Here is a 26,711-nt window from a genome sequence, read left to right as displayed (position 1 = left end):
AAAGGGGAATATACAATTTATGTCCAGAATTAAATTCAAGAATGAGAAACAGGTATAAACCATATAAATATTCAATTTAAAAAACAAAATAAATAGACATTACCCATTATTGATGAAAACATTCACATTCCATTCTATGTTGAGACCAAAAGGTCTAAAACATTTCAGCCAGTAAATTCACTTCATAGATTTGCATTTGCATGCAGCATACCTAATTGGCTGTGTGCCCCCCGGTAATGGGGTATCCACACTTACATTGTGCCAAGATGGAACAATATAACTTTGCAATAAAGATCATACCTGGAGTTCAGCTTCAATTCACCACCATCAGTGTTGGGGTAGTTACTCAAAAAATGTAACTAGTTACTAGTTACTTCTGTAAATTGTAATGAGATTACTTTACTAGTTACTGCATTTGAAAAGTAACTTCACTACTTATTACTTTACTTTACTCTTTCTTAATTGACCGTGTAGAAGAAGATACATGACACTCTTTCTGCATAGAGTTTATTGTATAAACACAGGCTTTGGGAAACATGAGAACAAAACCTGAAAAAACAGAATAAAACATAAAGTGCAACAAAAAGTCCTAAACTTCATCCCTCTCTATTCTTCGAAATAACGATTGTATCGCACGGCTTGGGTAACGCAGGAAAGCGCGTTCCTATAGCCTAATAAAGTAGTGTAGTTACCTCCTATAGCCTAGTAAAGTAGTGTAGTTACCAATATTAGTATTGTAACTAGTTACTTTACTTCGTTACCAAAAAAAGTAATGTAGTTACTGTAATCAGTTACTTTTTGACTGGTTACCCCCAACACTGACCACCATAGTTACAAACTTCAGCATGCGTTGGCTGCAGCAGTGCTCTGTGCTGATAGGACATGGTAGTGTACATAAAGCCTAACTTGTGTTACAGTTGGCCCTCCCGTTCCTGGCTTAGTGGGAGGAGTTGTATGCAGTGAACCAGTCACAGGCAAGACAGGACCAGTTGGCTCACCCTGTGTATCTCCTCCCACCAAGCCATGACTGGGCAGGACTGCTGTAACACATAGTTACCCCCCCCCCAGTGCACAGAGTGGGTGGAGCTCAAACGGCAGGGATCTGCTGCAGTAATTAAAGTAACCGCAAAGCAGTTTGATGCGGAACACAACTTCTGTACATAGGACTGGAGGATTTAGGGTTAAAAGCAAAGCAGGACTTTCCTGCACAATCTGAGACTGTTGAGAGGTATGGCATATGATTCAAAACACAGCAATAATTTTTTCTAAAATCTCTTTAGGTACAAACACAAACCTAGTTTTGTTTTTGCACTTTATATTGCAGACCCGGCACCCAAGTATTGTGGTCAGTGGGACAAGACGAAGACTTAGAAGCGGGAGTTCATATGACATTGATAACATTGTTATTCCCATGAATCTGGTGGCACCTAATAAATTGGAGAAACTTCAGTACAAAGAAATCCTCACGCCCAGGTACAGTTAATCACAATCTGTGTGTAGTCCTGATTACATTGTCTTTGTTCTTCCCTCACTGTCACTAGAGGCCTGTGCACAGCCAGATTAAGCCCCACCTACCACCTGGGGGACACAGAGGAAGAGGATATGGATTTCTGTGCCTCTTGGCAATGACAAAATCCAGCCTACTGGGAGGAACTGGGGCTGATAGGAGATGTAGTCTTCACACTGACACAGCTTCCTGGGAAGGAGCAGCAGGAGAGCAAAAAACATAATTTTCCAGGGTGCCAAAAGTGAGGGGGCAGAGCAAGAAGGGGAAAAATATAACCACCAGGAGTAAAATTGCTGTGTTGTGCTCATCAGTGGCTGTTGCTGCATTGTGCCTGCCAGAGACTGCGTCACCAAAGGTACTTTGCGATGCTACTGCTATGGACTCCAGGAAGGGAGAAAGCTGCAGTTTTTTTCTAACACCCCTGTGCGTATAACCTTACCCCCTCGCCAGGCTTTAAGAAGACGCATCAGGATCATTGGTAGTGATGAGGCCCTTTGACCACTTGTTTAATAATGACCCTGCTGATGGTATTGGAGTTTAAAGTTTCTGTGGAGAGAGTCGGCCTTGCACCCTTTACTTTTTTCTTTCTCGTGTGGAAGAGTTAGCACTCAAGTAGGAGATGCAGGGCCCTATTGCTGGCTAACTGTATTTAGACCCACTGACTAGTGGTTTAGATGTGGTTTCTTTAACTCTGTCAGGTCACCTTGATAGTTTGCTGTTCTTTGTATATTGTCTCTCTTGTTACATTTGTGTTCTGCTTTAGATACTCTATTGAATTATTTTATCATTGTTGATCGCTCCCCTCATTTCTTTCTTCCCTGCGGAGCTTTGTCTGTTGACAAAGCTCCATGTGTGAGCGCTTACATGTACATGAAGCAGAAGTACAGTAGCGAAAATAATTATTTAATCTCACGCAGATTTTGTAAGTTTGCCCACTTACAAAGAAATGAAGAGTCTATAACTGTTGTCATAGGTGTATTTTAAATGATAGAGACAGAATATAAACCAAATATCCAGAAAAAAAACACGACACAAATTTTATAAATTGAGTTGCAGTTCAGTGAGTAAAATAAGTACGGTATGTACAAAAAAGTGTTTGATTCCCTATCAACCAAAAATAATTCTGGCTCCAACAGACTGGCTACAGTATGTGCTCATGTGGTACACAGATTAGTCCTGTCAATTTAGGAAGGTGCTCCTAACAACAACTTGTTACGTGTATAAAAGACACCTGTCCACGGAACCTTTCCTCCATTCAAACCTCCCCATCATGGGCAAGACCAAAGATTATACACCTGCACAAGGCTGGAATGGGCTACAAGACCATCATCAAGAAGCTTGGTGAGAAGGAGACAACTGTTGGAGTGGTTATTTGCAAATAGAAAAAATACAAAATACCCATCGATCGCCCTCGGTCTGGATTTCCATGCAAGATTTCGCCTCATGGGGTAAGGATGATCAAGAGAAAAATTAGGGATAAGCCCAGAACTGTACGGGAGGAGCTTGTGAATGATCTCAAGACAGTTGGGATCACAGTCACTAAACAAACCATTGGCAAGACAATATGCCACCATGTATTGAAATCCTGCAGCACCCACAAGGTCCTCCTCCTCAAGAAGGCACATGTACAGGCCTGTCTGAAGCTTGCCAATAAACATCTAAATGATTCAGGGAAGGATTGGGAGAAAGTGCTGTAGTCAGATGAGAACAAAATTGAGCTCTTTGGCATTAACTTGACTCACCGTGTTTGGAGTAAGAAAAATGCGGACTATGACCCTAAGAATGCTATCCCTACAGTCAAGCACGGAGATGGAAACATTATGCTTTGGAGCGGTTTCTCTGCTAAAGGTACATGCCGACTTTGCCACATTGAGGGGCCAATGGACGGGGCCATGTATTGTAAAATCATGGATGAGAACCTTCTTCCCTTAACCAGAACACTGAAGATGGGTCACGGATGGGTCTTTCAGCATGACAATGACCCAAAACATACCACCAAGGCAAAAAAAGAGTGGCTTAAGATCACATTAAGGTCATGGAGTGGCCTAGCCAGTCTCTAGACCTTAATCCTATAGAAAATTAATGAAGGGAGCGGGAACTTTGTGTTGCCAAGAGACAGCCAAGAAACCTGAAGGATTTACAGATCTGTAAGGGAGAGTGGATCAAAATCCCTCCTGAGACATGTGCAAACCAACTACAAGAAACAACTTACCCCTGTGCTTTCCAACAAGGGTTTCTCCACCAAGTGTTTTTTTTTTTTTGGGGGGGGGGGGGGATCAAATACTTATTTTACTCACTGAACTGCAACTCAATTTATAATATTTGTATTGTGTTTTTTTCTGGATTTTTGGTTGATGTTCTGCCTCTATCATTTAAAATACACCTATGATGAAAATGATAGACCCTTCATTTCTTTGTAAGTGGGCAAACTTACAAAATCTGCAGGGGATCAAATATTTATTTTCCCCACTGTATAGTTCTTGCCTATTGAAGTCAATTAATTTGTTCCATTTATTTTGATACCCAGGCTAAAAAAGTTAAGCTGAAATCTCATGACGTGTTGTGTGCAAAATTCCTGTTGCCATGTACCTGATCTGTAGCAATGGATCAACTGAAGAGGGAAAACATATCTAAACACAAAACTGTAATATATTCCTTCGATTTGGTGGCTGCATTAGCTTTCTTTATTCATTTTTTTTTTCCTTTATATTTACTTTGTAATACTGTGAATAACATACTTCCTGTTCTTGGAGGCTAAACTTTAAACATGTCTACCTTTGTTCATCTCCATGGAGAATGATGGAATTTGTAGTTTAACAGAAAAAAAAGAGAAATGGTCAATTTCTGTCAGCTCAACAGAAAACAAAACAAACACACTGTATTAACAGCAGGAATAGCAGGTATTTTCTTTACTTTCTAAAAAACAAAAAAAAAACTTGCCTAAAAAAAGAAAATGCAGATACCACATCTGTGGACTAGTAAGCTTCTGAATATTACACATTTGTTCTTGGATTTAGTTTTTCTTTAATAAAAGGAAAGGATTTTTCCCTTTATTCTTGAAATGCAGAAAAATAATAAAACATTTGGAGCTTGTTCCTTTAAAGCCTAACTCCAGATTTTAAATAGTTTATTTGGGCCAACCTGGCTCAAACAAGCTATTGACTTTACTAATAGATGCATCTGCTGTTAGTGCTGTTTAGACCCCATTCAGACAGGGGCGACACGACTTGCTGGGGCGACCTGTGAAGTGCACCGCGACCTCGGCGCAACTTGCACGGACTTCATATAATTGAAGTCAATGCAAGTCGCCTCCAGGTCGCCCCAAAGTAGTACAGGACCCTTTTTCTAAGTCGGAGCGACTTGTGTCGCTCCTATTAGAACGGGTCCTGTACTATTCAATGGCGGGCGACCGACCGCGACTTGTCAGGCGACCAGGTCGCCTGACAAGTCGCGCTAGTGTGAATGGAGTCTTAAACTGTATCTGGCAATATCTAAATACAGCATACGATGCTGTGTTTCGACAGCAGGACTTCCCGTCCTGTCTCCTGGAACAAAAGTTCTGCTTAGCAATTGACAAGAAGCCTTGTATTTATGAAGAAATACAAGTCTTCCTTTGATTGGCTAAGGTGAAGATTGTGATGCCATCTGCCTGCCTCTCTACCTCAGTCCGAGGAAGCCAGGTACTGATTGATACAACTGATATTGATTGTACAAAAAGAAAAGTCTGCCTCAATTTTGTTCAGGAAACAGGACAGGACGTCCCTGTGCAGCTGTCAGATCACAGCACAGTATATTGTATGTAGCTAATGCTACATACAGTTAATAAAGCACTAACAGTTAGTACAATTCTTAGTAAAGGTAATATTGTGTTTAAGCCAATTTGGCTTAAGGTATTCAAACTGATAGCAACGCTGGAGTTAGGCCTTAAGTTGAGTTAAACAAATGCTTATTTACCATGACCATCCACTCTATTAATGGCTATAATGTGGTATTTTCTGGATTCACTCTATTTTGTGTTCTGTATGAAGAATAACATTTGACCTAGAGTGAAAATAGTCTAATAGCATTTGTATTTGTCCCCAGTCACACAGAATAATTGTACATGCAGTTTCACAGAAAGACCAGCTCTAAAAAATGTTTTATACCTACAACCCATAGTGTCCTTTGTGTATTTTTTCCACATCTGTGTAGTAATCAAGCTTGAAACAAGCTTGAAACAACTCCTGTGTGACATTGCTCTAGCTGACCATCCTATTGTGTCTATAGAAGCCAATGCCAAAAGGTTCTCTGCTAATTTGAGTTCCTCAAGAGCAGAAATTATCTGGTTGGCATGTACTAGGTTGGTTAGAGTGGCTTTGATGTTTTCTGTCCAGGCTCTTAGAGATTTTGAAACAAAGGCCAATGCTATGACTGGGCTACAATTGCCCCCTTTTGCTTGATCGGAGATTAGTCTAGGATGTCTGACTTCTTCAAAGGATATAGTTTAGACAGGCTATTTCAGAGTGCTGACTTCTTAGCCACTTTTGTGTACTGTTTGTGCATCAGATCGCTAATTTCATTCTTTAGAGGAAAAGAAGCTGTTTGTTTTCTTCTCTGGGGCTTTCACTGGATCTTCCATACGAACTGCTTTTTTAATCGCAGTAATGAGTGCAGTTACTAGGGTGAAATCAAAGCCCAAAAAGGCTATATTTGTAGCCATTGCCTCATCTGATAATGCATCATTATCCTGCTCTGAAGATTGTAATTCAGGGGTCAAGCCTGTTGTGTCAGCAGGTTGTTTTGATGATGAAGCCACCACTGACTCCTTGACAATCTAGTGAATGACTATGAGAATGAGATGAGAACACTTCTCTGCTTTCTGTCTCCTGAGTTCTAGTAAGTTTTGCAAAGCACTCCTCGCAAACCAGTTTGGCTGGTAATGGGATTCCACTGCACGCCCAACAAGCCCTGTGACTAGGTTGTGTATGGCAGTGAGGAGACTCATAATAGTGTTTCCCTTTGGAGGGGGGAACATATGTGACCCCTGTGCTGAGACCTATCAGATCTGGAGGGTATGCATGTGAATCTAGAGGTAGTTTACTTAAGACTAAGTACTTGGGTGGTCTGGTCTGCTGTATAGCAAAATTGAGTACTGAGAATGTTAACATTCTTCTGTAACTTTGTGTATTCGTACTGCTTGGACCTTAGAAGATGGGGGTAAACTCTGAAAGTTTGTGTTGAAAATATGAATGTTCATATAAAAAAAAAAGTATCACAGACAATAAGCAGTTGTTTTGGTTGAAAGTGCAGTGATATGGCTACAATCACCTCAGGAAGGAGTAAAAGAAATTAGGTTGTTTGAAACACTGCATTCTAAGAGGAACTATATACTTACCCAAATTTTACTCTCTTACCCTGCAGTAGCAAAAGAAGTTTCCTTTCAAAGCCCGCAACCAGCCCCACAATCCTACCCTCTTACCTATTAGAGGAGGACAGTGTCGGTAGTTTATGATTTTTTACAATTTTATTTTTTTAAAATATTATTATATGGTATCAATGTCCCCCTGCTTCAGAGCACCTCATTACTAGGGATGATCAAACTTTTGAAAAGTTTGGTTCGACCAGAACACCCGAACTTCCCGAAAGTTCGGGTCCGGATTCCAGAACCCCATTGAAATCAATGGGACCCGAACTTCAGTAATCAAAAAACACCATTTTGAAGCCCTAAAACCCAATAATTGCCCCCTAAAAAGTGCCTAGGGTTCTGGGTCATGCCCCAGGGACTATTAATCACACAAAAAAAGTTCTTAAAAATTGTCGTTTTTGATAGAGAGCCAATTATTGAAAAAATTATTGAAAAAAAAAAGAGATTTCTTTGGATTTAGTGTCTGGGGGGGGGTCTAAAAAGTGCACCTGTGAAGTTTCAGCTCTGTAGCATGTCCAGAACCAGAAAAATAAAGATAATTTTTCTTAGAATTTTTAGTAGAGCAGGGATGTGGCTCCGCTCCTTTCACACCTGGGCGTTTTTGTTTGAGGCGTTTATTGGGCATTTTTTGGGCGTCTTTGGAGGCAGGCATGACATCTGAACTTCTGTGTAGGGGTATATATACACACACACATATATGTATATATACAGATACACACATATAGGTTTTAAAAGGAGCTGAACCCTATCCATACGCTAATTAAATAATTTTCAGGGATATGGTTCTGCTCCTTTCACACCTATATGTGTGTATGTGTATATATACATATATATGTGTGTGTGTGTATATATACCCCTACACAGAAGTTCAGATGTCATGCCTGCCTCCAAAGATGCCCAAAAAATGCCCAATAAACGCCTGCAACAAAAACGCCCAGGTGTGTTTTTTTCAGGCGTTTATTGGGCATTTTTTGGGCGTCTTTGGAGGCAGGCATGACATCTGAACTTCTGTGTAGGGGTATATATACACACACACACATATATGTATATATATATATATATATATATATACACATGCACACATATAGGTGTGAAAGGAGCGGAACCCTATCCCTGCAAATTATTTAATTAGCGCATGGATGGGGTTCCGCTCCTTTTAAAACCTATATGTGTGTATGTGTATACAGTGGGTACGGAAAGTATTCAGACCCCCTTACATTTTTCACTCTTTGTTATATTGCAGCCATTTGCTAAAATCATTTAAGTTCATTCTTCTTCCTCATGAATGTACACATAGCACCCCATACTGACAGAAAAACACAGAATTGTTGACATTGTTGCAGATTTATTAAAAAAGAAAAACTGAAATATCACGTGGTCCTAAGTATTCAGACCCTTTGCTGTGACACTCATATATTTAACTCAGGTGCTTTCCATTTCTTCTGATCATCCTTGAGATGGTTCTACACCTTCATTTGAGTCCAGCTGTGTTTGATTATACTGATTGGACTTGATTAGGAAAGCCACACACCTGTCTATATAAGACCTTCCAGATCACAATGCATGTCAGAGCAAATGAGAATCATGAGGTCAAAGGAACTGCCTGAAGAGCTCAGAGACAGAATTGTGGCAAGGCACACATCTGGCCAAGGTTACAAAAAGATTTCTGCTGCACTTAAGTTTCCTAAGAGCACAGTGGCCTCCATAATCCTCAAATGGAAGACGTTTGGGACGACCAGAACCCTTCCTAGAGCTGGCCGTCTGGCCAAACTGAACTATCGGGGGAGAAGAGCCTTGGTGAGAGAGGTAAAGAAGAACCCAAAGATCACTGTGGCTGAGCTCCAGAGATGCAGTCAGGAGATGGGAGAAAGTTGTAGAAAGTCAACCATCACTGCAGCCCTCCACCAGTCGGGGCTTTATGGCAGAGTGGCCAGACAGAAGCCTCTCCTCAGTGTAAGACACATGAAAGCCCACATGGAGTTTGCTAAAAAACACCTGAAGGACTCCAAGATGGTGAGAAATACAATTCTCTGGTCTGATGAGACCAAAATAGAACTTTTTGGCCTTAATTCTAAGCGGTATGTGTGGAGAAAACCAGGCACTACTCATCGCCTGTCCAATACAGTCCCAACAGTGAAGCATGGTGGTGGCAGCATCATGCTGTGGGGGTGTTTTTCAGCTGCATGGACAGGACAACTGGTTGCAATCGAGGGAAAGATGAATGCGGCCAAGTACAGGGATATCCTGGACAAAAACCTTCTCCAGAGTGCTCTGGACCTCAGACTGGGCCGAAGGTTTACCTTCCAACAAGACAATGACCCTAAGCACACAGCTAAAATAACAAAGGAGTGGCTTCACAACAACTCCGTGACTGTTCTTGAATGGCCCAGCCAGAGCCCTGACTTAAACCCAATTGAGCATCTCTGGAGAGACCTAAAAATGGCTGTCCACCAACGTTTACCATCCAACCTGACAGAACTGGAGAGGATCTGCAAGGAGGAATGGCAGAGGATCCCCAAATCCAGGTGTGAAAGACTTGTTGCATCTTTCCCAAAAAGACTCCTGGCTGTATTAGATCAAAAGGGGGCTTCTACTAAATACTGAGCAAAGGGTCTGAATACTTAGGACCATGTGATATTTCAGTTTCTTTTTTAATAAATCTGCAACAATGTAAACAATTCTGTGTTTTTCTGTCAGTATGGGGTGCTATGTGTACATTCATGAGGAAGAAGAATGAACTTAAATGATTTTAGCAAATGGCTGCAATATAACAAAGAGTGAAAAATGTAAGGGGGTCTGAATACTTTCCGTACCCACTGTATATACACATATATGTGTGTGTGTATATATACCCCTACACAGAAGTTCAGATGTCATGCCTGCCTCCAAAGACGTCCACAAAAAAGCCCAATAAACGCCTGAAACAAAAACGCCCAGGTGTGACAGGAGGCGGAGCCACAACCCTGCTATATTAATAATTCTAAGACAAATGATCTTTCTCTTCTGGCAGTCACCCTGACATGGATGAGTTTGGCACCCTGGCATAGCAGTCAGAGTCAGTTCACCCTAAACTACATTACGGTCACCCTGACACTTAACACTTTCCCTACAGAAACTAGATTTTTGAATCTAACTATAGTGGTATATAGTACCCTAACTACACTAGATATCCCTTTCCTCACACTAATAATTGCTAAATGACACTTTTGCAGCAGGAGTAACAGAACTGCTTCCACTCTCTTCCACAACCCCTGTATTACAGTGCTAGAGATTTGGAGGGGCTATGTTATATACTGGGGGGCGTATTCACTACTGATTGGCCTCTGGACCCCCTAGTCACTCCAATCACATTCCTAGCATACTCCTGCCCCCTCAATTGGCTTTTCCTGACGTTTCTGGTCCAATCACAGGCTTTTAAAGCCCAGTTCCTGTCCCATTGCATTTTGGGCGCTTCTGGTTGCCGAATTCCGAACTTTTACCGCAAAAAGTTCGGAATTCGGCCGAATTTCGAACAGCCAATGTTCGGGTCGAACCGATGATTGACCCGAACCGTTCGATCATCCCTACTCATTACTTTAAAATTCCCCCTCACATCAGAATCCTGCCTCATATCAATGCCCTACCTTTCATTAGTATCCTCCTTTACATCAGTTCCCCCTTTATATCAGAGCCCTTCCTTACATCAGTTCCCCCTTTTATATCAATATACCCTCTTACATCAATAACAGCAGGGGTGCGCGCACAAATCCTCCCGAGGACAGCATAGCCAGACAGGCATCTAAGATGACGCTCCCTTGTATGCATCAGGCTCCCACATCAAAGTGACCCACAAAACAGATGTGGGTCACTTTAAGGGTATTAAGCTACAGAACATGAGCCAGAAATAACTCACTAAAACCAGAAGTGAGGCACTTGTTGCAGCCAGATAACATGCATAACCAAAATACATAGCTAACAACGGATAACAGTCTGCATATGAAATCTGTAATGGAGAAGTGCTGGGAAGAAATACAACAGGCGTGGCACTAATACCAAACTTTCTGCCCAAAAAAAGATCCACAGATAGAGGCTCCTACCAGTATAGGCACCATTGCAGACCAAAGGCTGGGGACTGCTTCAGGAGAGGCTGGGTCTGTGTGGAGTACAATTTTTGTACAGAAAAACACCTGTTTATCCTTAGTGTCCCCACAACTTCAAATGCTTTGAATCCATATAGAAATCCAAGTGATCTGTTTTCCAAGCTACCTTCTGTGAACAACAAAGAACACCCTAGTGGAAGTGAGGAGGAGTTTGTAGTCCAAATCAGGAGAACTGCCCAGGCTGACAACATCTTTCCTCCACAGATACAATACACAAAGTGAGCATTGTCACCCTAGGATAGGAAATGTGTTACTGGCAGAAACAGCTGGTGAAAAAGGAAAAAAATATATTGCAGCACCACACCACATCTTGTAAGCTGTGATATATTGCATTTTTGTTTTGGGGTTTAGATAGACTTTAAGTATTGGGTTCCACGAAGGGCCTCATTTCAGTCACCTATTTGGCCCTATTGGGGAACTTTTTACATAAAGTCACATTGGCTTGTTGTGCAAAGTGTGAACAGGATTTTGGGCCAGTTTCGAACCATGCTTGGGAGATAATTCTCGGGGGCCCCTTTTCTTACTCTCTCCTCACTGGCTAACCCAGCTTTTTATTCTTCATAGGCTGTACAGGACCCCAGACTTTTTGTGTGCTGTTGGGTTAAGATCTGACCCCGGCCTGTCCCAGATGTGGTAATTTGGGGGTCTCTGGTACACCTATTGGGTATTGGGTGGATGTTGTGGGCTTAAAGGGCTTCTAGATGTTATTCTTTTTAGTGGATCAACTTTTCATGCTTACTTGGCTACGTTGATCACTTAGTGCAGGGCACATATCCAAAGTCGGCGCAATGCAAACAACTTTAACTCCCAAGCGCTCACTCCAATGGGAATAACAGGCGTGCTGCTCTCCTCAGGCAGGGGACTCCAATCAGAAGTGCATAGAAAGAGAGAAAAGGAGGTGCAAACACCTGGTGCATTGCTCTTGGACACCTTTAGAAATTTGTATCTCTCAGAAATTAAAAACATATATCTCATAGAATGAGTCCACACATGTGGAGGTAGTAGTCCCTATCGTTGGACTGCTAACGCGTTTCGGGAGACACGCTCCCTTCTTCAGACCTAATCCATCTTTTAGCCAGGCTAGTTTTATACTGGACCTGCCAAGCGAACCGACACCCGTTTCTCCTCCCACCCTCCCCCTGTGTGTAATGGGAGGGGCATATCAGCCAGCAAATAGAAAGAAAAAAAATAATAATAATAGTTCAAAAATTGTTTTAAAAATTAATGCGCAATGCAAGTTTATATTATGCCATTTATCATTTACTCTGTTAATCGTGTTGGTTTTTAGGTATGCTCTTTTTTTTTTTTAGTTAGGATTTTTTTTTTCTTTTCCCTTTCTCTCTCTCTCTCTATGGATCTATTATATTGTGTAATGGTTTATGTTTCCTAAATTTTTGTAATTATGAAGAAAAACAAAATAAAATCTGATTTAAAAAAAAGTATTGGGTTCATTTATTCATAGTTACCTTAGCTAGACTAGTCTCTGTATCCATTTTGACTACACATATACCAAAGTATTGTCTATTGCCTTTACAAATCAACTGAACTTTCAATAGGCTCGGCTAGCCTTTGTTGTTCATAACCCTTGAGCAGCTTGGCTTTCGGGGGCAATTTCTTAGAGCCATTAACCCTTTATATGCGTCTCCTTCTGCCTCTATTAAAACCCTGCTAGCAGCTTCTCCCTCCTTTACTATCTCAAATGGTATGCGGCAGGGATGTCTGCTCTCTCCACTTTTTGCGTTATGCATCGAACCCCTGGCAGCTGAGATTTGTCAGGATTCCAATGTCCGCGGGGTCTCGATCAGGGGACGCAAGTTTAAGATCTCTCCATTTGCGGATGATGTCCTCCTTACTTTAACACGCCCCCAAATAACCCTTCCCAACCTTCATAAGCTATTAGATGAGTTTGGATCCTTATCTGGGTATAAGGTTAACCCCTCTAAATCGGAGGCCTTGCTACTCAACTTTCCTTATACCTGGAAAACCACTGCTATCAAATATCTAGGGACTTCCATCACGTCCCGATACGACTCTTTTTATAAACTAAATCCCCTATTCACGTCTATTAGATCCTCCCTAGCCAAATGGAGACATTATCGGATCTCACGGCTGGGTAGGATAGCTTTGATTAAGATGACAATCTCGCCTAAGATCTTGTACTGTTTCCTGACTATACTGGCACCTATTCCCCTGGCTCAGCTCAGGAGGCTTCAGGTAGATCTTATACATTTTGTATGGAAGTATAAACAACACAGAATAGCTTGCTCTGTCTTGTTTGCCTCTAGATATGAAGGGGGATTGGCCTTCCCTAACCTTATGCGCTATTACCACACTGCTCAATTAAGGGCTATAGCCTCATAGACCACCCTCCCAGCGTATAATCGATGGAAATAAATGGATTTTTGTAAGATCTTACCGTAAAATCCTTTTCTCTTAAGCTCATTGACAGACGTAGTCTTCTTGATTCTCAAGAGCTGGGTTATGTTGTCTCCGCAGGAGTAGGACTAGGCAGAAAGACAAAACGTTCTGGCTCCACCTTAGGGGCAGTCCCTGAGGGTATATCCTCCCTCTCTCTGCTACAGGGAATCAATTCTGTTCTAAAGCAGTAACAGAGAATTTAACCCAACCCAACTCAATGATAGAGGGGCGGGTACTACGTCTGTCAATGAGCTTAAGAGAAAAGGATTTTACGGTAAGATCTTACAAAAATCCATTTTTCTCTATCGCTCATTGACAGACGTAGTCTTCTTGATTCTCAAGAGCTGGGACATCCAGAAGCAGTGCCACAAATGAGGGGTGGGATTGACAAAATCAAATCCAATCTAGAAGGCCCAACCGGTGCCAAACTAGAAGTTTTAAAGGCTCATTATAAACAAAGAATGAGACTAAAAGAAAAATTTCCAACGGAAAAAACCCTCGAGGTAGACCACTGGTCTCCTCAAATTGCGGCCTGCAAAACCTTGCGGCCAAACGAGGCATCAGACGATGCCATTACATCAACTTTATAATGTTTTGTAAAGGTATGCACCGACGACCAGGTAGCCGCCTTGCACACCTGGACCACTGACGCCTGATGGCGAAAGGCCCATGACGCACTAAGCGCCCGAGTGGAGTGCGCCTTAACAGGGAACGGGGGCTCCCGACCCTTAATAGAATAAGCCTGTACTACCGTCTGTCTGATCCATCTGGAAATGGTCGCGGCAGATGCAGGCAACCCCTTTTTGGGTCCATCCGGGATCACAAAAAGTGAATCCGTCTTGCGAAACGAGTCTGTCGTTTTCAAGTATACCCTGATCGCCCGGACCACATCCAAGGAGTGTAAAGCAAACTCCCGAGGATGACTGGGCTTAGGACACAGGGAAGGTAACACAATTTCTTCATTCAGATGAAATTCTGAAACCACTTTTGGTAGGAAGGATGGATTCGGACGAAGAACCACCTTATCTCTATGAACCACCAGATATGGTGAACGACAAGATAATGCGGCCAGTTCTGACACCCTGCGTGCAGAAGTAATAGCCACCAAGAAGGCCACCTTCTGGGACAACGTAGGTAGAGGAATCTCCCTAATATCTTCAAAGGGAGGTTTCTGAAGAACCGACAACACTAAATTAAGATCCCAGGGGGGTAACGGCACGTGCACTGGCGGAGCCAGATGTCGCACCCCCTGGATGAAATTCCGCACCAAGGAATGAGTAGCCACAGGCTTCTGAAAGAAGATAGCTAATGCTGAGACCTGACCCTTGATAGTACTCAAGGCCAGTTTCTGCTCAACCCCTTGTTGCAGAAAAGCTAATATTCGACTAATCGAATAAGACCGAGGACGGAACCCCAAAGGTTCACACCATGCAATGTAGGACTTCCATGTGCGATGATAAATCTTTCTGGAAGTCGCTTTCCTTGCTTCAACTAGAGTAGGAATAACTGAAGCTGACAAACCTTTGTCCTTCAGCACCTGGGTCTCAATAGCCAGGCCGTTAAAGCCAGCAATCGTAAAGCAGGACGGAAGATCGGTCCCTGAGACAGTAGGTCCTCCCTGAGAGGAAGTCTCCACGGGACGTCCGCCACCAGTCTGACCACGTCGGCGTACCAAGCTCGACGAGGCCAGTCCGGAGCTACCAGAATTACTGGAATTCCTTCCTCCTCTATCCTGCGAAGAAGTCTTGGCAGTAACGCGAGAGGAGGGAAGGCATACATTAGCTGGTATTGCCCCCACGGGGCGATCAGTGCGTCTGCGGTTTCTGCTAGAGGATCGCGGGAGCGAGCCACGAATCTCTGAACTTTCCTGTTGAATCGTGATGCCAACAGATCCACATCCGGGGTGCCCCACCGTAGGCACAACTGGTGGAAAACTTCTGGATGGAGGGACCATTCCCCCTGATCCAGAGTCTGACGGCTGAGATAATCTGCCTGCCAATTTTCCACCCCCCGGAATGAACACCGCAGAGATCGCTGGAACAAATCGTTCCGCCCAGCGAAGAATGCAAGCCACTTCTTTGGCCGCTCGGACACTCTTGGTGCCCCCCTGGTGATTGACATAAGCCACGGCCGTGGCATTGTCCGACTGGATCCGAACCGGGCTGCCCTGGAGCTGCTCGGTCCAGTGAATCAGACAAAGTCTGATCGCTCTCAGTTCCAATACATTTATCGGTAACCTGGATTCTTCCGGGGACCAAAGTCCCTGGACAGATAACTGACCGAGAATTCCTCCCCATCCGGATAGACTGGCATCCGTGGTCACTATCGTCCAATATATTGGCAGAAATGACTTTCCCTGGCTGAGCATCGGAGACCGAAGCCACCAGACCAGAGACTCTCTGGTCTGTTTGCTCAATCGGATCTGATTGTCCAGGGATTCCGGATTCCGATTCCATCTGAGAAGAATCTCTTGCTGAAGAATTCGGGTATGGGACTGGGCAAATGGGACTGCTTCGAAGGAAGCCACCATCAACCCCAGAACCCTCATGCAAGTCCGAAGGGAAGACCAGCTGTTGGACAGTAACAACTGGACTGCTGATTGAATCTTTCGGAGTTTCCCTACCGGAAGGAAAACTCTTGTCCTGACTGTGTCTAGAATTAGACCCAGATATTCGAGCCTCTGGGTGGGAACCAGAAATGACTTTTGCTGGTTCACCAGCCACCCGAATTCCTGTAAAGAAATCATAGTAATTTCTATGTTTTGTAGCAAGGTCTGAGGAGACTCTGCATGAAGCAGAAGATCGTCTAGGTAACCAAGAATCGATATGCCTCTTTGGCGCAGAAGTGCCAACATTGGGGCCAACACCTTCGTGAAGACCCGCGGAGCCGTGGCGAGACCGAAAGGTAACGCCACAAACTGATAGTGGTTCTCTTCTACGGAAAAGCGTAGAAACCGCTGATGTCCTGCGAAAATGGGAATGTGAAGATATGCGTCCTTGATGTCTATGGACGCTAGGACATCCCCTGGATGCAGGAAGGCTGCTACTGTGCGAATGGACTCCATTCTGAATCTTCTTATGTTGACAAAAGAATTGAGTGCCCTTAAGTCCAGAATTGGACGCACTTTGCCCTCTTTCCTGGGTATTGTAAATAGGTTTGAATAAAACCCTTGAAAACGTTCTGTCCAAGGAACGTGGACTACCACTCCTTGTTGTAGTAAATCTGATCTCCGCAGATCTTCTAAACGATCCGGGGATAGTCGGATATTGGAAGGGAAGAATCGCGCCGGTGGGAGAGATCGAAACTCGATCTTGTACCCTGACCTTATGACTTCGCAAACCCATTTGTCCGGGATTCTGGAAAGCCATGGATCCGGGAACCGGCGAAGACGTCCCCCCACCCCAGTTATGGGTGGGGGCGCACCTTCAGGCTTTGGACGGTTTATCTTCAGGTCTGGAGGGGGCGGGCTTTTGCTTGCCCGACCAACGACCCCTGACGCCTCCTGCAGGAGCTTTGGAGGACTTAATTTTTTCACCCGCGGGACGAAAAAACCTCTTGTGAGCAGAAAAAGAAGGCCCTCGTCTTTGACGAGTTCCTTTACCTTTAAAATTTTGTGGTAAAAAGGTGCTCTTTCCACTCGTGAGATCCTTAATGATCTCATCTAGGTTGGCTCCAAATAGACGCTCTCCTAAAAAGGGGATATTAGCCAATGCTTTTTTGGAACCTTGGTCGGCTAACCAACCTTTTAGCCACAGTGTACGCCTGAGAACCACTGCTGAGACTGATGCTCGCGCCAATAATGGAGTGGCGTCTAACGCCGCATCACACACAAACTGTAACCCCTGTATCATTTGTTCCAACAAATCTGATACCGCCTGAGGGACCTCTTCTAAGTCCCGGCGTAACCACTTGGTCCATTCAGTTACAGCCTGCGAAACCAGACCAATAGCTATTATAGGTCTGAAAGCTGATCCAATCAAGGAAAACATGGTGCGAGACATAGCTTCTATCTTGCGATCCACTGGATCTTTAAAAGACGGAGCGTCTTCTAGAGGAATAACCGTGGCTTTATTCAATCTAGCAATTGGTGAATCCACCACAGGTGGTTCTGTCCATTTCTTAATGAGGGTTTCCTCAAACGGATAACGCCTGTTAATGCGTTTAGAAATAGTAAAAGTGCGTTTTGGCAGACGCCATTCTTCTTCGATTGGATTGCCAAAACATTTGGGCAATGGAAAAACCTTCGCCACTTTGATGCGTTTTTTAGTCCCAAAAGGGATTTCAGTTTCAGCTATTTCCGATGGAATACCCTGTAATCTTAAGGTTTCTTGAACAGATACAATGAGTGCGTTTACCAACGCTTCCTCTCGGGCTATGGCTGATGCCGAAACATCCTCCTCGCTGTCTGAAGAGACAGGACCCGAGACACCAATCCCAGATGAAGTACCTGCAACTGCAGAAATAGGCTCAGAGTCTGAATCCGAGGTTTCAGATAATAAGGGGTTAGGCGGGGGTCGCTTTCTTGCGCCCTGTCCCTGACAAGCCACTTCCACCCGGGACACAAAAGTTTCCATAATAGCTGACAATGATTCAATTGTCAGTGGGGTGCTGGAGGATCCTGCAGACCCCTCGAGGGGATCCGGAGGAGATACATGAGTGGCAGGGTCCATGTTAATTCAGGACACCTTTGCCAGCAAAAACAAAAAAATTTTCTTTTTTTTTTTTTTTTTGTGTGTCTCCCCCTAGCGCAATAGCGCCCCTCAGAGTACCTGCTTCTCGATCCCAGAGAGAGAGAGAGAGGGACCCCCAAGGCTCACCAACCGATGCAGTGAAGTTTCCAACCAACTGCAGTCAGCGTCTGTCTTTTACAGACTGGAAGGAGCTGTTGCTTTTTCCCGGGTAGAAGGACGTGGCTCCGCCCCCTGTGTACGCCTTCCGGCGTTCCCAGCTCTCCACGAGGTAGCTGGGCTCACGAAACATGGCCGCCCCCATAGAAGAGACATAAGACTCCAAAAACATGGCGGCCGGCGTGACCTGAGGACATACATGCACTTGGTCTACGGCAAAATGGCGGCGGACCGCCGAAATCGTTTTCCCAGCACATCCACCTGCATCTCTGCTAAGAGGCGATATATGGATCTACAGGAGATACACTACAAATAAGGTAGGATTATACCTCCTATGTCTGCTGTAATGTTACAGTCTGCTGGGTAGAGTGTTAGCTCTCAAACCAAGTCCACTTCCCACAAACACATGCTGTATTACAAGGGGGACTTATTAGTATCAGATATATACTGACCATATATGGAGGGGCCCATAATTCATACTGCCTCATAATGAGGAAAGAAAAAAAGGGAACGTTTACTCACCATACCGAACCGACAGGCACCCTCTCTTCACAATACCCTCTCCACCGGGGTGGGGGGTTGTGGACCACTCCGGACGCCTCGACTCTCTGGTTCCTGGCGTCCAAGCGAGACTTTTAACTCGCAAGGTCAGTCCCTCCACTGGGACTCCGTCGCGGCTGACCCAGCGCGGAGCTCTGGTCTGCACGCGCTCGTAGGCAGAAACCGGGGTGACCACTGGATCTCAACATCCAGCCCGTCGCCCGGCCCCGCATACTTACTTGAATGTGTCGCGGCCGACCAAGCGCAATGCCATGGTCTGCGCGCGCTCGTAGGCCGGCTGGGGTGACCACAAGTGTCGCCCAGTCCGGCATTTTTGCTTGAAGATCTCACAGGAAAAACACTGGAGAAAAACTACCTAAAAAATGTCTTTTTCTAAAGAAAAAAGTCTTGCCAGGACCAAAAGATCCCAGCAAGGAACTTAGGTCCTTACTCCTGACTAGACAGAAAAAAAACTGATTCCCTGTAGCAGAGAGAGGGAGGATATACCCTCAGGGACTGCCCCTAAGGTGGAGCCAGAACGTTTTGTCTTTCTGCCTAGTCCTACTCCTGCGGAGACAACATAACCCAGCTCTTGAGAATCAAGAAGACTACGTCTGTCAATGAGCGATAGAGAAAGATCAACTTTGGCTAGCCCCGATTCATTCGAACAATTTATTATGGAATACTGAAGCCAATATACCCTCTGCCTCTCTCCTGCACACCATGGCTTTATTATGCAATATTTGGCGACAGCTAAGGAATATTCACTCCCTGCAATCTGAAGCCTCTTTATTGACAGCCTTCCTCTACAACCCCAAGTTTCCAGATAGCTTGACCCACCAGATGATTTCTCCATGGTTGCAGAGAAATCTCTTCCACTATGGTAATCTGGTAAATCCGGTGTCGAGAAAGCTACTAACATTGAAGGAACTTAGGGAGAAATATGACCTCCCCCACATCGCTTTCTTTGGCTATCTCCAAATATGCCACTATGCATTGACTTTTCCCCCCAATCTCTAGTTCTCTAAACTATCCCCATTCGAACATTTAATCCTTTCTGGTTCTTCACAGAAAGGTTTAACAACAGACATCTATAAAATATTAAATTCGTACAACATGGACATTCAGGGCAAACATAGCTATATGAGCAAATGGGAACAAGCTCTTGGGGAGGAACTTACCACTGCCCAATGGCAAATGATATGGTCTCAGGCAGCTAAGAGCTCTATCTGCACTCTTTACAAAGAAAATACATATAAAGTGTTATTTTTTTTGGTACATGATACCTTCCCGTCTACATGCCATATACCCGTCATCCTCGGGTCGCTGCTGGAGGTGTTACAGAGACTTAGGTACCTTACTCCATATTTACTGGCAGTGCCCAATTTTGCAAACTTTTTGGCGCTCGGCCCGGGACCTCCTCCACTGACTTTTCGAGGTTGACATCTCCCTCCTCCCAAAAACTTACCTTTTAGGACTACTTCCTGCTAAACTTCCTGGCCTAGCTAAAAAACTGGTTAGTCAAATATTGACGGTGGCCAGATGCCTGATAGCCCTTCAATGGAAGAGAACTAACCCACCAACCTAATTAGAGCTTTATGCTAGGATCAAAGATATAGAGATTATGGAGTCTATGATGGGGTGACTGGCAAATAAGACAGATCCCCATCGAGCGGTCTGGGAGCCCTGGCATCTCAGGAGAGATTGCCTTGGAGTATGAGTTCTATCTCGGCTCGAGAGCCTGACCTTTTGCAGACCCAGAGGTGAGAAGCCTTTCTTTCTTCCTTCCTTCCTTTCACTCCCCTTTCTTCCTTGTTCTTTTTGCTTTCACATTGGATTATCCCCATTTTGTGTATCCAATGAGCATCCGACATACCCTCTTGGGCCTGCAATCCCTGGAACTGCTCCCATGTATAATGACTATAAAGCCTATATATATGTAACTTGCCTGCTCCCCAAGAGTCTATACTTGATATGTTTGCTGAATTTGGCTGTAGAATTGGAGCCTCACTACAATACTGGAGAGTACTAGTATACATTAACTGTGACAGACTGCTCTTGGTAATTCAGTGTTTACTCTCTGTCTATTTGTGTATTTCCTTTTGTATTTAGAAATTTAAAACTTAATAAAAATTGTCAATTATTAAAAAAAAAAAGAAATCAACTGAAACCAAATAAATCAAATATAGCCCCACTTTTTTTTTTTTTTTTACCTGTAGTTTTAAGGAGATGGTCTATCAACCTCTGGAAGCTCCTCCTGATATAGAGGTAAGTGTTCATTCATCAGTTAGCAATGTTTACCATGTTATTAGAGTACATTTTAGCTTCTCAGTCTCATGCCAATGTAAGATAGGTGCTCAGCTATTGTGTATTTGTTTAACTGCACTAACAGGACAGAAATTCAGAGTCTTTAAGATTTAAAGCACGCATTTGCTTTTACCAGAGAATCTTAATTTTAAAAATGTGGAATTGATGCTAATAGTGTCTGGTTTTCCCAGTTCCAGGGGTACGTTCAGTAAAACCCCATGTTAAAGAAAGCAGTAGATCCACAATAACTAGCAGCTGAAATGAAGTGCAGTTCTCTAATTTTCTCATAAAACCTCAACATGACACTTGCCCTTTCAATTTTATTACAAGGTAAATCAAAATTTACATATAACTTCAGCTGTCTATATCTTTAGATCTGCTGTTTTTTGACATGCAGTTTGCACTGGAAATTTCCTTTTACATATTCAATTGTTCATCATATGCCCAGTTTTAATTGGCCAGTTTGTTTTACTTTTGCCAGTTTATGTATTTTGTGTACTACAGGTACAACAAAACTGGTTTAGCTAGTCATAGCATTGTTTACAATGTATAACAAACTAATATTTGCTGTGTGGTTATGGTTCATCATTGGCAGGGACCTGCTATACTATGGAGATTATTTTGTATTTTTGTTCCAGCTGGAAGATTTATCAGATGATGCATATTCTCGTCGACATGAGAAGTATGAGCAGAGAGAAAAGACCCGCTGGTCATTTTGGCAACAGAACAAATGGCCCAAGAAGAGCAGGTTAGCAGTCCAATTTAGACCTTTATAAACTGTGAAGAACCGTCTTCTCATTTGGCAGATTTGTAGATGTATTTTTTTGTATATCTAGATCTGCAAGTCATGGTTTTGCTGTATGGTCAGGAAAGGCCTTTCCATGTAATGGAGATAGTTACAGTCCAGATTCGGTGTCACCAGTTTCTTCTGACACGATATCGCCTTATGCCAAGGAACCTTTAAACCAACAGCCATCAGACAAACTACAGCATGACAAGGTAATGTAATCACAAGTAATTACCCTTTAAATTGACCACACATACTGCATTTTCTGCTGCTCAGTGTGCATTTTGTTATCACACCCTTTATTAAGGCATCAAGTGCCAGGGGACATTTGATTCACAGATTTTCACTTCCGTGACAATACAGAAGATAGTGATTTGGACTGGAGGTCTGCTGGTGATGTTTGATTTTGTTAAATCAGGCACCAAAAAGACTTAGGCCTCTTTCACGCGGGCGCTCCGAATTTTTTCTTCCGCTCCGGCACTTTTTTTTTTTATTTTTACGGACACGGATGACATTTGTGTCATCCGCTCCATATGTCCGCATATCATCCCATCCGTTTGCGGATGATATACGGACATAATGTATGTCTATGGGGATTGTGGATGTCAGCGGATGACACCGCTGACATCCGATTTTGCATCCGTTCCGTTTTTTAAACGGAAGAAAAATAGGGTGTGAGGCATCAGACTACTTCTTAGGCGGGTACCTGGGTGTATGTCTTCCGTGTCCTTAGTTCTAATTATCATGGGGCGAAGTTACTGGACACTACCTAGGCAGATACTTTCCATGGAGGCGGGACCAGGGATCAGAAGTAGCCAGTCTGTGGGAGCCAGAATTATTGTTGGTTGGTAGGGGATCAAATTCTTATTTTACTCACTGAACTGCAACTCAATTTGTATCATGTGTTTTTTCAGGATTTTTGGTTGATATTCTGTCTCGAACATTTAACCACTACAGCTCCGGAAGGTTACTAGGGGGTTACCCCCTTAATGACCAGGCCATTTTGTGCCATACGGCACTGCGTTGCTTTAACTGACAATTGCGCGGTCGTGTACCCAAATAAAATTGATGCCCTTTTTCCCCCACAAATAGAGCTTTCTTTTGGTGGTATTTGATAACCTCTGCGGTTTTTATTTTTTGGGCTATAAACAAAAAAAGCCGATAATTTTGAAAAAAAAAAAAACAATATTTTTTACTTTCTGCTATAAAACACATCCCAAATTTTTTTTTAAAAATCCAATTTCTTTATCAGTTTAGGCCAATTTGTATTCTGCTACATATTTGTGGTAAAAAAAAAACCCAAAAAAGCATATATTGATCAGTTTGCGCAAAAGTTATAGCGTTTACAAACTTTGGTCTAGATTTATGGACTTTTTATTTTTATTAGTAATGGCGGTGACCAGCGACGTTTAGTGGGACTGATATTGCAGCAGACAAATCTGACACTTTTTGGGGACCGGTGACAATACAGTGATCAGTGCTAAAAATATGCACTGTTACTATATAAATGATACTGGCAGGGAAGGGGTTAACAAGGGCAATCAAGGGGTTAAGTGTGCTCACAGGGAGTGCTTTGTAACTGGAGGGAATGGACTGACTGCAGGAAGAGAGAGGATCTGTGTTCCTGATAAGTAGGAACACAAGATCTCTCTCTTCCTGTCTGACAGAACAGTGGTCTGCCTTGTTTACATAGGCAGACCGCTGTTCTGTCATTCTCCTGAACAATTGCAGGTGTCTGGCAGCCATCGCGGCCGCTGAACCTGCTGATTGGCTCCCACTGTGTTCAATCACAGCAAGAGCGTTGCTCCGGCAACTCGCGCACGCCTCCTAGAAAAATAAAGCAAAATCACGTACAGGTACGTGATTTTGCGGTTAAGGGCCCCCCTGGCGCAGTAAATGTATGTGGGGTGGTCCATAAATTGGTTGTAAACTCTCACATATACCCAGTGAAGTGAATAGCCTCAGATGATACACAGATTAAACAAATCTTCCTACATAAGTTTTACTTGTATATCTGCTGTCTTTCCCTTTCTTTACTCTTTAGAAAGTGCAGATCATGTCTTTCAGCAGCACATAGGAGTGGGTGGGGATACTGGACTTACACTGTGTGAGAGCTGATTGGAGGAAAGGGACACACCCCCTCCATGTAGGCAGAGGAGGAAGGAAGGCGCAGAGCTGTATTAGGAATACTACTAATCTCCCTCTAAGCACCCTCCCTGACACAACTTTTCAGCTACTGTTATCTCACGACTCTTGTCAGAAGTCACTCATGCTTATAACAGAAGAACGAAGCACCAGAGAGAAACTGCAGTTCGAGCTTTGGAGAGAAAGAAGTAAATTCTACAGATATATGTGCTTAGCTCAAATTTCATAAACGGGGTTTACAACCACTTTAAAATACGCCTATGATAAAATTGATAGACCCTTCCTTTCTTTTTTTCAAATTCTTTTTTATTATGAAACGTAAAAGAGAAAACATGAGTACAAGCGATACATCATTATACAGATACAGATGTGTTGTAGCGTACAGAGTCAATACACAAAACAGTATGGGTGAGAAAGGTGGATGCAAAATGTCAACAAACCCGAATTACTCAAACAGGGTAAATAGACAGCAGGTCCGTTCATAACATATAAGAACATGTAGAGATCTACTAGAGCAAACGGCCAACGTGTAGCGTAATCCCAACAGTTTTGTAAACAGTGGAGAGTAGCTTGCCTCAAAGCAATGTCAGAAAAGGTGAGCATACAACACATTAGGAAAGGGTACAAAGATACAAGGGGGACAATGATGGGGTGGGGTAGAGAGAAGGGGACACTTGACAGCAGGGGGAGGAGAAAGAAGAGGGGCCAGGGTGGAGATAGAAGGGGATAATAAACTCTTAAACGTAAGACCTGCCTAGCGTCCATCGCTGAGCCCTCAGAGAGAAATAGACAACAGATCGGAGAAGAGGGGAGAAAAGGGGGGAAAGGAGGATGGTAGAAGGACAATGGTCAGCGGGCCCCGTGCGAGGCAGTGGCCCTGAGGGCCAGAAAGAGTGATCAGTAGGAGTCCAGGAGCGCTCTGCCCTCGTCCGACAGGACAAACACGTTCCAATATCCCCATGTAGCTGAGTAGAGTTCCCTCCTGCCCTGCGAGGTCAGCACCAGGTCCTCAAAGTCACAAATCTGCTTGATTTTGGATAGCCAGAGCCGCATGGACGACGGGGCGGCGGATTTCCAACAGGCCCCAATGCAGGCCTTCGCTGCGTTAAAGAGGTGGCGGAGGATGGACTTCTTATAATGTTCAGGCTTGATGGAGGAGCAATGGAGGAGGAAGAGCGCAGGGTCATCGCTGAGTACAAAGTCGGTCATGCGTTGGGAGATCTCCTTAACCCGCCTCCAAAAGTCGTTCAGGACCGGACAGCTCCAGAAGACATGCAACATCGTCCCACGATCCGCACGGCATCGCCAGCATCTGTCTGATGCTTCCGGGAAGAAACTCGCTATTCGCGACGGGGTATAATACCAGTGCATCAAAATCTTATAGTTCACCTCCTGGAGACGCGTACAGATAGAAGACTTCAGAGAGAAGCGAACAATATTCCGACGTTGAGTCAGTGTAAAAGTCCTCTGCAACTCCTGCTCCCATTTCAGGATGCCGGGAAGAACAAAGTCACCCCGGGGTTCCGAAAGCAGGGCATAGATCAGGGATAAAGCGTGCGGAAGGGGGGTGTCGTGAGTAAAAAGGGCCTCCAAAGCCGTTAAAGGCCTCTCGAAGGCGGACCGTGGGCCCAGGTCCCGGAGGAAGTGTAACAACTGTAGAGCCTGCCACCGGGTCAACTCAAAACGGCCCCCCGGTGCCGTCAGCTGGGTGAGGGAGGGCCAAGAGCCTCCAGAACCGAAGTGCGACACTCGGAAGTTCCCCAGCTCCAGCAAGGCCCGGAATCGGCCGTCGTCACATCCCGATGGAAAGGCTCGGTTACCCAAAACCGGGAACATGGGCGAGGCTATCTTCCGGGAGTCTCCCACCGCGAGAGCCGCGGCACAGACCTTGAGAGTCGGGCCGATCACAGGATGACGGCTGACGGCAAGCGGCACTGACGCTATGTGCCACGGGGCGCCCGGAAGATGTATCGAGCATTGGGATGCCTCAAGAGTCACCCAGAGTTTCAGGTGGGGATGTCTGCACCAGTCTACCAGACGGGTCAGATGAGCTGCCTGATAATATCTTTTGACGTCGGGGGCCGCCACACCTCCATACGACTTCGGCATTGTAAGGATCGATCCCCGGAGTCGGGGGCGACGTCCAGCCCAAATGAATTCGGTAAAGACTGCGTTCACTTGCTTAAAAAAGGCGGCAGGGATCAAAACCGGGAGGGCCTGAAACAGAAACAAGAACTTCGGCAGTATTGACATCTTTAGGATATTACAGCGGCCAAACCAAGAATGTAAGCCAGCGGACCATTTACTCAGGAGGGCCCGTACCGTAGCCAGAAGAGGTGGAAAGTTCAGCCGGAAAACGTCCGTTGGATTGGGCGGCATTCGGGTCCCTAAATACTTCAGGGCCGACGAAGTCCACTTGAAAGAGAAACTGTGGCTGAGAGAGTCCAGTATCTGAGGTGGTAAAGAGATCCCCATCGCCTCTGATTTGTGGTAATTGATTTTAAAATTGGACACTACCCCGTAGAGATTGAATTCGCGGAGCAAATTCGGCAGGGATATCACAGGGTTGGTTAAGGAAAAGAGGAGGTCGTCCGCATAGGCCGATATTTTATGGGAG

At 44.2% G+C, this 26,711-nt stretch overlaps 1 protein-coding gene across 2 annotated transcripts in view; it reads left to right on the top strand.

Annotated features, from left to right (window-relative positions):
- KANSL1L (KAT8 regulatory NSL complex subunit 1 like) overlaps window positions 1–22,191 on the top strand; it is a 147,028-nt gene extending 124,837 nt beyond the window's left edge. For both annotated transcript variants that reach the window (XM_082261898.1, XM_082261899.1), the window contains exons 12-15: window positions 1,325–1,473; window positions 21,075–21,123; window positions 21,801–21,910; window positions 21,999–22,191. In XM_082261898.1, coding sequence (XP_082118024.1) covers window positions 1,325–1,473; window positions 21,075–21,123; window positions 21,801–21,910; window positions 21,999–22,170 — 480 coding nt within the window. In that variant the 3' untranslated portion in view covers window positions 22,171–22,191. The remainder of the gene's footprint in view (window positions 1–1,324; window positions 1,474–21,074; window positions 21,124–21,800; window positions 21,911–21,998) is intronic.
- The last annotated feature ends 4,520 nt before the right edge of the window (window positions 22,192–26,711 follow it).

This window comes from Pelophylax lessonae (genome assembly GCF_965119305.1).
Source record: "Pelophylax lessonae genome assembly, chromosome: 6".
Taxonomy (NCBI): Eukaryota; Metazoa; Chordata; class Amphibia; order Anura; family Ranidae; genus Pelophylax; species Pelophylax lessonae.
The sequence above is the reverse complement of the archived record's forward strand: the minus strand, read 5'-3'. Positions and strand labels throughout refer to the sequence as shown.